The sequence below is a fragment of the Ammospiza nelsoni genome, chromosome 12, assembly GCF_027579445.1.
Source record: "Ammospiza nelsoni isolate bAmmNel1 chromosome 12, bAmmNel1.pri, whole genome shotgun sequence".
NCBI lineage: Eukaryota > Metazoa > Chordata > Aves > Passeriformes > Passerellidae > Ammospiza > Ammospiza nelsoni.
In genome coordinates, this window is record NC_080644.1 from 8128083 (window position 1) to 8137605 (window position 9523).

A 9523-nucleotide genomic window follows, 5' to 3' on the forward strand; every position below is an offset into this window, starting at 1 on the left:
CCTAGCCCGGCGTTGCCCCAAGCAGCAGCTGCCCCGGGACTCTGCCCCGCTGTGCGTGTAGCAGGACAGGGGGCTCTCGTAGGGGCTCCCGCCTGAGCAGCACCCGAGCACCGGCCCCCGCCCCAGGACCGGGAGCGAGGGGCTCTCACAGCCTGCGGCCACAGGCGACCCTGCTCAGGCAGGCCCCCGCCGCGGGGATTTCCCAGGCCAGGCTCAGGGGAGTCGGGCCCAGAAATCCCCTTCTCTCCGCGGCCGCCCCCTTTGCCCTCGAGATTCCCCAGGGAGCCTTCGTGCTCCCGAGTGAGTCAGTTCTGGGAACTGACATTGGCCCGGGGAATCCAGAGCGCTCGGTTCCCAATTCTCGCTGCCCTTCTCCCCGGGAGCAGCTGTGACCCGGCCATGGCCCATTGTGGCCACCAGGCTCCGGCTGGGGCCGTGACCGCGACCGGGCAGGCGGTGCTGTGCTGCGTCCTCTCCGGCATCACGGCAGTGTGGGCACTGTGGCGGCAGTGCCATAAGTGACCGGGGCACCGAGGTGACCGGGACACTGAGGGGCGCTGGGGAGCCACCGTTCGCTGCCCAGCCACCGCAATACCAAGGGAAGCGCAGGGAACGCCTCCGGAGCGGGCAGGGAACCTGGAAATTCCTTGGGGGTTACTGGGAACCGCTCTGGGGAACTGAAACGAAGGTACGGCCACGGCACAGCGCTGTTGGCCCTTCCCCTTTCAGGACTGACGCGTTTCGGGGACACTCCGCCCCTCTTGGCGGCTCTGGGGGCTCTCCAGGGCTGCAGCCAGAGGGGCTCTCCCTGACCACAGCCGTGGGGGACCTCCAGGGCGACAGCTCGGGGGCTCTTAAAGGCGAAATAAGAAAAAAACCCCAAAAAACCTCTCTGAGCAGCTGTTGTAAAGAAGTGAAACCTGTAGCTCCTGCTGCGGGGGGGCTGCACAGGCGCTCCCTTGCCCTTCCTGCGGACCCCGCCCGACCCCTGCCCCTGCTCCTGTCCCTGCCTGCGGCCGTGGCTCCGGGCGGGGCTTCCCGGGCGGGCACCGGCGGCTCGGGGGGGCCGGCGGGGAGCTGTCCCCGGCCGGGGCCGGCGGGGAAGCCCCGGCCAAGGCGGCCCAACGCCCCTTCCTGGGCGGGAACGGACCGAGGCGTTCTTAGCGGGGCGGCGGAGGCGGCCGGGGCCAGCGCCATGAACCGGCTGGGGCTCTGGGGACTGCTCTGCGCGGCGCTGCTGGGCGTGAGTGGGGCCGGGACCGGGGCGAGGAGCGGGACACGGGCACAGGCGGAGGGGATCCCTCCATCCCCGTGTCCCGCCGGGCTTTCCGGGAAGGGGCTCCGGGCGCTCCGGCCCGTCCCCTCGGGGAGCCCCGGCGCTGGGCGCGGACGGCGTGAGCGGGACCCGGCGGCGCTGCCGTGTCGGTCCGTCGGTCCGCTCTCCCGGGACACAGCCAGGGCGGAGGAGCTGTCTGGTATCCTCTCCAGCTCTTCTACCCACGCGCTTTCGCTTTCCCCTGATGGCGCGGGCCCGGCAGCGCTGCCCCTCCCTGCGCTGGCCCGGGGGTCCCCACGGGCAGGGACGGGCAGCGGCGAGCCCCTGCCGGGACCCCCAGTCGGGTGGGGCGCTGGAACCGGCTGCCAGCGCTGCTTTCATTTCTCGGTTGCCTGTGGGCGGCTGGGAGGGCCCCGCAGCCTCCTCTTGTCCCCGCACCGGGGGTGCTCAGGGTGCGCACGGGGGTGGGCTGCGCCCGGCCGTGCTGCGTGCTCGTCCATGGCACCCTGGGGCCGGCCCTCTGTCCCTCGCTCTCTGCCGGAGCCCACATCCCGCTCCCCAGCATGGCCAGGCAGATCCGCCGGGAGCTGCCGGGCTACTGGGGATGGGCAGCGAGGGGCTGGCTCTGTCAGAGGAACGGTGCTAAAGAGCCCTCTTGCACCCCGTCTTGCCCGAGAGCTCATGCCCTGCCTCCTTTTACCCTTCCCTGTGCAGGTAGTCCCCTGCCAGGGGGAGCAAGGGCAGGCTCTGGCAGTTTGCATGGGTGATGCGCTTGTCTGGGGCTTTCCTGTCCCTCGGGGACGGCGTGTCAGCCTTGGGAAGGGGCCGGCAGTGCTCTGGGCGTGAAAGCTTGGGGATCGCTGCTCCCTCTGTGAGGGAGTGCAGTACTGCTGGCGGGGACACAGGGTGATGTGCAATCACCCTCTGGTAGGAAATGTGGGGAAATGTGGAGCAACTCTGCCGGAATCACTGCCACCCCACTTCAAAGGCAGCACAGATGGCATCAGGCAGCGTGGGTGGCTGCTGTGGTCTGTGGTTAGTGGAGGTGTGGGAAGAGCAGTGTGAGGAGGCTCTCACCTCAGGGTGCAGGTCAGCCCACGTGTCCGTGGAAGCGTGGTGATCCGGGAGCATTGGATATGAATTCACAGGTCTTGTTGTCTTGTTTCTTCCAGTGCTGGGAGCCTGCTGATGCCTTGACATGCTTTGATAAGCAGTATGTATACAAGGGCAGGTGCTGCAACCGGTGTCGGCCAGGTATGGAAACCCTTTCCTGGGGACCTCAGAGCTGGGCAGTGCCAGGACCTGGGCACAGCAGGGCAAGCTTTGCTTGGTGTGATGGAGCCCCTCCACCCCACTGCCAGCAATGCTGACAGCTTCACCTCCCTGTGTCATCTCAGTGATAGAGCAGCTGGGACCTTGTGGGTGGTCTTGGAGACCCCTTGGACTTCACCAAATGTGCTACAGCTCTCTTGGCACTGTTTGTGCTTTTGCAGCTTACAGGACCCCATGGCAAAGGCAGCTTTGTGGGGAGAGTGCTGGCACTAGCAAATTGTGATGGTGTTTGCCAGCTCCTGCTGTCACTGTCAGGTCATGTCCCAGTCCCTGCAGTGGTCCCACAGCCCTCCCTCCCCTCCTGGCCCCTACAGGGTTTGTGGTCATCAGGTGAGCTGACTCCTTCAGCCCTGGCTTCCATGCAGAATAGTGCAGCAGTCCTGGCATCCACAGCTACCAGTCTTCCCCTGTCCTGCTGGCAGAGGTGCTGTCAGGAGAGAGGGAAAGCCCCCTTGCCCCTTCCTCACCAGCCTCTATTGCAGGGGAAAAACTGATGTCTGAGTGCAGTGAAACACAAGACTCTGTTTGTGCCCCCTGTGAGAGCGGGCACTATCAGCCAAGCTGGACCAAGGAGAAGCACTGTGCTCCTCATGACATCTGTGAAAGCAGTAAGTGCTCCCTGTCACCACTGACTCCATTCTGGGGGAACTGGCTGCCCTGCTTGGTGTCTCACTCACCTTGTCCATGTTCCCTCTGCCCAGATGCCGGCCTCATTGAGAAGATAAAAGGAAATGTAACACACAACACGGTGTGCCAGTGCCGGGCTGGCACGCACTGCTCTGACATCAGCTGCCAGACCTGCGTGGAGAACCAGCCTTGCCAGCTTGGCTCTGGCTTTGTGGCAGGTAAGTCTGACAAGCTGTTCCCACTCAACAGGACTGATGCCCTGTCAGTGCTGACATCAGGGAATGGGGGTTCCCCAGCGTGGTGCCCCCTGGCAGGGCTTTGGGAGAGCTGTGCCATTGCCACAGGGCATGCTGCACATCTGGATTCTGTAGCCCCTTAGGCCCTCACCCTCCCAGCCCCTGCTGACCTTGCTGCCATCTCTGCCCCTCTCCAGCCAAGGCCATGGAGCGGATGTCATCCCCCTGTGAACCCTGTGCAGAAGGCACCTTCTCCAATGTCTCATCTAAAACCGAGCCGTGCCACCCCTGGACAAGGTATTGTCTGAGTACGCACCACGTCCTTCCACCAGCCCCAGTGAGCACATCCTCTGCTGCCAGTGTCCTTGGTAGCCTTGGGGACTGGGCAGCCAGGCTGGTCTCTGAGGGACACAGCATCTGGCTGGTGTAGGGCCAGGAGAGAGGAACAGGGCTGGGAGCACAGTGTGGTACAGGGCAGCATTGGCTGAGGTCGAGGCAGACATTCAAACACTTCTGTCTGTCCCTCACAGACTGCTTGTCCCTTCAGGGGTGTCCATGCTGTCATCCATGCTGGAAGTAAGGGGTCAGGATCTATGGGGATGCCCGATGCTCTGTTCAGGTTCTGTCTCCCAGTGCTCTCTGTGGCTGCAGTCATCAGACAAAGCACAAGTCCTCTCCATGGGGAGTTTGGCTTTGAGCATGCCATGAACTGGCAGGTCATCCCTGTCTTTAGAAAGCTGCTTGAGGGTTAATTGCAGTTCCTGGTAGAAACATGAGCCTTATTTCCAAGCTGAATTAGTCTTGCTTCAGCTGCCAGCCATTGGATTTCACTTTGCTTTTATCTGTGCCCAGAAATTACTTCCCCACAGAGCCACTTGTAGCCTATCTTAGCTTTTCTGTCATGACTACAGTGCTGAAGCCCTGGGGGCTTCCCTATCTGGGCATGTCTGCTCCATCCTGTGCCTTGTCCCTAAACTTGTTGCCATCCTCAGCAGTTTCAGGAACTCCAGGCCAAGCCCCAGGGGTGGTACCCTGCTGTGTAGCTGCTGTCCCACTCACGCTGTGTTGGTGGGGGTCCCTCTGCTTGCCCTGCTGGAGCTTGGCAGGCTCAGAGCAGGATGTGTTTTGGGGCAGCTCAGGTGCCTGCCCAGCCCCAACTATTCCCTGAGCTCGGGTTACTGTGTGGTGACATGGTCCTGTTCTCCCCTGCAGCTGTGAGGAGAAGGGGCTGGTGATGAAGGTGAAAGGGACGAACTCCTCGGATGTGATCTGTGGTGAGTGCCTGGTGCCCAGGGCCCACCCAGTGCCAGGCAGAGAGCACCCAGGGCTCCTGCAGCACTCAGCAGAGCTGGCCTCATGCGTGGTGGTTTTGGGGGAGGAAGGTCTGAGTGCGTGGCCAGTGTGATGCCTTCCTGCCTCTGTCTCCCTGAGGGATCCCTTTTGGGCCTGGGCGTGACTCTCTGTCACACGGGGTGTCCCGTGGGTGTCTCACTGACCCTGTGTTCTCCTGCAGAGTCCAGCAGGCGCTCCTCCCTGTCAGTGCTGATCCCCATCACAGCTGCAGTTGTCACGTGCCTCGTGGGTGTCTGCATCTACTGCTTGGTGCACACAGGTGAGGGGCTAAAGCCTGTGAACTGCTGCCTTGGCCCAGGGGGGACAACCTTGGCCCAAGGGGCCATAAAGGGCTGAGGGGTTGAGCCAGGGAGGGCACTGGCAGCTCTGCTGAGAGTGGGGAAGCTCCTCTGGGGACATCACCAGGACAGGGTTTGCTGAGTCCTGCTCTGTCTTTGGGAGCAGGTGTGTTGGCACTGCTGCAGCCTGAGCTGGGCTCTTGGGGCACCAGTGCTCCCCCAGCTCTTGGGGAACAGCACTGGTGCCCCATGGATCCATTCTGGCTCCTGCTGTGACCCCCAGCCTGCCCAGCCTGGCAGTGGCAGCAGGCACAACAGGAGCTGCAGGACCTGTGGTGCAGCAGCTCCAGCCCTGGCTCTGACCCTGGGTAGCTCTCTGCAGGGCAGCACTTCCCCCTGAACATTGCCTTTTCTGTCCCTCTTTCCATCCAGATTCCAGGCGACGAGGGCCAAAGGAGGTGAGTCTGCCTAGAGCCCCCTGCAACAGTGGGTTGGGATCCCTCCTGGGCACAGCTGGGGATGTGCCAGCAGCAGAGCAGGGGCTGTGGCTTTGCGATGCAGGAGGGGTGGGGGCTGAACTAGGCTGCCTGGCTGGGGGAGGACAAGGGCTGGGGCAACTTGAGGGTGCTGCTGGCGAGTGCTGAGCATTTGGGAGGGACCCATAGTCTGGGCTGCATGGGAGTGTAGCAGGAAGGACGTGGGTGCAGAGTGGGGGAATGTAGCTGCCTGCCCCTGACCCCTGCCCCTGTGCAGATAGAGGCTGGGGAGCCTGGAGAGAGCCCACATAGCCAGCAGCCCACGGAGCAGGATGAGAATGTCTTGCCTGTGCAGGAGACCCTACTCAGGGGCCAGCCTGTGGCCCAGGAGGATGGCAAGGAGAGCCGCATCTCGGAGCAGGAGATGCTGTGAAGGCGCAGGGCACTGCCCCCGACAGGAGCACAGACTGGACAGCACCATCTCCTCTGTCCCCCGTCCAGCTGGGGAGGAAATCTGGCATCTGGCCTGGCTGCAAATGATGGGATGCTGCAATGGACCATGGCACGACCACCCCACGGGAATACCACTACAACTCCTGCTCTGGTCACCTGCACAGGGCTGCCCTGGTGGAGCAAGGCTTGGCTGCCCCAGTGGGGACATGGAACAGAGCCCCATCCTGCTTGCTGCCCAGGTGATGCAATGAAGCCCAGCGTGTCTGCTCACCTGCTGAGCCCTTGCAGAGCCCAGTGCAGCCCTGGCCACAGCACAGTGACCATACTGCCAGGAAGACCCCAGCACGGAGCCCCTGAGTGCTGGAGAAGCCAGGGCTGGGAAAGGGGGCTGTGAGATCACCACGGCAGAGCTCAGTCCCCTGTCTGGGGTGCTGTGGAAGCGCTGCCCGTGCTGGACCAGTGCCCGGTGGGTGCTGCCAACCGGACAGGGCACCGCGGCCCCTGCGTGCCCAGCGCTGCCGGGCTCCGTGGGGCCAAGAAAGGCCGGACCGGCGGGCCCACGGCTCTGCCCCGGGCTGGGGATCGCGGCGGCGGCGCGGCCGGAGCGCAGACAGCGGCGTGCGGCGGCCGGGAGATGGTGCTGCGGGACCGGCGCGGGCGGCACCGGCACCGCCCGTCCCGCGTACAGCCCGGGCGGGCACGGGGGGCTCTGGCCTCGGGGGTCTCTGGCCTCGGGGGTCTCTGGGCACGGATGGCTCTGGCCTCGGGGGTCTCTGGCATCGGGAGCTCTGGTCTCGGGGGTCTCTGGCCTCGGGGGTCTCTGGCCTCGGGGGTCTCTGGACACGGAGGGCTCTGGCCTCGGGGGGCTCTGGGCACGGGGGGCTCTGGCCTCGGGGGTCTCTGGCCTCGGGGGTCTCTGGACACGGAGGGCTCTGGCCTCGGGGGTCTCTGGACACGGAGGGCTCTGGCCTCGGGGGGCTCTGGCCTCGGGGGTCTCTGGACACGGAGGGCTCTGGGCACGGGGGGCTCTGGCCTCGGGGGGCTCTGGCCTCGGGGCCCCACCCGCGGCTCCCCCGCACACCCTCCCCTCCGTGCGGGAGCGGCTCCGTCACCTCCACCCAGTGCTGGCGACACCGTGTGATTAAAGGTGATTTTCTGCCCCTGTGCGTGAGCAGCCCCGAGCCCCTGTCGCCCCCCGCGGCCCCGGGACCGGCGCTCCCGGCTCTGATGCTCCGGGAAGGATGCTTTGGAATGGGCGGGTGCTCCCAAGGCAGAGGAGGGAGGGAAGGGCTGTCGCCAGCTGTGCTGAGCCCCACCGTGCCCCCCAGACCCTCCACAGCACACCTGGCTGGCCCCACTCCCCTGTGGTTGCCCTCCCTGACCCCACAGCAGGAGCTGTCCCAGCGCAGCCATGCCCAGCCCGTGTCCCACGGGCAGAGGAGAACAGGGGATGTGAGCAGGGCTGTGCCCCTCTCCTCACTGCTCTGGCGGTAAAATGCACAAATGAGGTCCATAGCACTGCAGGGCAGCACTGTGGGGTGCTCTGGTGTAGCAGGGGAGTCACCCCGGGCTCCAAACCCACTGGTGTGGGGCTGCAGCAGCACTGAGCCCACTGCAGGCTTTGGGTGCTGGGAGCAGCCTCAGCCTGTGACCCACCACGGTCTGAACACAGGCAGCACAGCACGAGAAAGGCCATAAATCCCTGAGCAGGAGCAGCTGGAGCATGGAGCAACTTTGCCAGTACAGGCAGTGGCACATTATTTAAGGCTCCTCTTAAAACCTAATGTTAGGTTTAATAAGGGAGATAAAAACATGGCAGCAGCTTTCCCTCCTCTCAGGGCTTGGCAATCCCAGCAGTGCTGTTGGGATGGTCTCAGGCTGGGCAGCATTCCCTTGGCACCAGCCCAGAGAACACCCAGTTCTGGGGACAGATGTGATCCCGCTCCTGCTGGAGGAGAAGGTGTTTTGTGGGTTACAGATGCAAAGTCTTTGGCCCCAAACACAAAGCCTGTGGCCCCAGATGGTTTCCAAAGGACTGTCTGCCCAGGTGGCAGGCTGAACAGTCTGGGGCCACCTCCCCAGCTCCCCCAAGGCTGCCCCTTCCCTGCTGGCATGCAGCATGCTCAGTGCCCACTCCTGCGTGTCACACATGTACCATCTCATTAGCACGTCTGTCCCCCAAAGTGAGCAGGGAGAGCGCGTGAGGCCTAATTGAATGTAACTAATTATTCACTCTGCAAATGCTCTGTTTAAATGGGATTGTGAGGGACAGAATTACTCATTCTGAAAAGGAGAGAGAAAAAGAGAAAGACAGAGATAAAACAAATAGAGGCGGATGCTGGAGCTGCAGCTCGCTCTCTCTCCCCAGAATACCAATTACCGGATGAAGTGATTGTATAAATCTTTACTGAGTGAACGGACTGTACTAGTCACTTACTCCTATTATGAGGAAGCAATGAAAAATCATCCCACTCTCCAGTCCAGTTAAGGGTTCCCAGCCCCTGTCTTGGGCAATATCTCAGCAGCTGGAGAGCTCGTCCTGGGGCTCTCTCGGGGTGGGGGTCCCACTGAGACAGGGCTGAGCACTTGGCAGGAGCCCACAGCCCTCCTGCACCCCAGCCCTGGGGAGGAGCAGTGGCTGTGAATGCTCTGGGGAGGTGCAGGGCTTCTGCCCCAGCAGGAGCCAGACCATGCCACGCAGCACCCTTGGAGACATGGGCTGGCCAAGGACCCCAGTGTCACACATGTCACACAGGGACCCCTGGCTCAGTGGCACTCCAGGTCTTGACCCCTCAGCTTCCTTGTTCTTCCCCTCTGTGGGTCCAGCCCTGCCAGGCTCCTGGTCTCCTGCACTGGCTCCTGCAGTGCTCACTGAAAAGGGAGAGAGCAGCCTCTTCCCACGCTGCAGTCAGTTTTTCTCACTCAGGGTGTCTCTGCTCCACTGGTTGCAGAATGCACTCATTGGCAGTGACCTCCATCACTCTTGCCTGTCACATCTTTTAATCGCAGATCCCTCCAAACCCCCACATTTCTGTTCTCAGTAGTGGTGTGGGATGGCAGAGGAGGTGCTGGCCATGCAGAGCTGGGCAAGCTGACAGAGCCCCCCTGCACCCTGCCATCAGTGGGGAGCCCCCTCATTCTGGGGTCCTGCTGCATGAGTGGGTGAGGACCCAGCCAGTCCCATCCTCCCTGCAGGCATCCCCAGATCCCCCTCACTGCAAGGCACCCACAAGGGGCTGGTTTACAGGGACAAGAACCACCTGGTCTCCAGATCCTGCAGTCAGAGGGACCCCTCAGGGGGTGCTATTCCAGAGGAGCCACAGGAATTGTGTGGTGGGCTCAGCTGGTGGGGAACACAGGCTGGGCACTGTCAGTGATGAGAGGATAAAGCCTCCAGTCTGTCCTGCCTTGTCCTGGTTGGAGATTTGATTGTTGCCAGCAGCGAGTTTCCATGCACTGGAGATGTGTGTGTGTGGGTGTGAGGGAGAGATA

At 63.0% G+C, this 9523-nt stretch overlaps 1 protein-coding gene across 3 annotated transcripts; it reads left to right on the plus strand.

Annotated features, from left to right (window-relative positions):
* The first annotated feature begins 588 nt into the window (after positions 1 to 588).
* Positions 589 to 6754, plus strand: CD40 (CD40 molecule). 3 transcript variants are annotated; one of them, XM_059480864.1, is made up of 9 exons: positions 589 to 688; positions 2449 to 2530; positions 3091 to 3216; positions 3310 to 3453; positions 3669 to 3768; positions 4684 to 4745; positions 4985 to 5083; positions 5535 to 5560; positions 5856 to 6754. In XM_059480864.1, the coding sequence occupies exons 3-9, from the start codon at positions 3102 to 3104 to the stop codon at positions 6009 to 6011; spliced, it is 702 nt and encodes a 233-aa protein (XP_059336847.1). In that variant the 5' UTR covers positions 589 to 688; positions 2449 to 2530; positions 3091 to 3101; the 3' UTR covers positions 6012 to 6754. The 3 variants fall into 3 exon arrangements, with proteins under 3 accessions (XP_059336847.1, XP_059336845.1, XP_059336846.1); XM_059480862.1 differs by lacking the exon at positions 589 to 688 and adding an exon at positions 1152 to 1243; XM_059480863.1 differs by lacking the exon at positions 589 to 688 and adding an exon at positions 1154 to 1243 and having other exon boundaries at positions 5934 to 6754.
* Positions 6755 to 9523: the final 2769 nt, after the last annotated feature.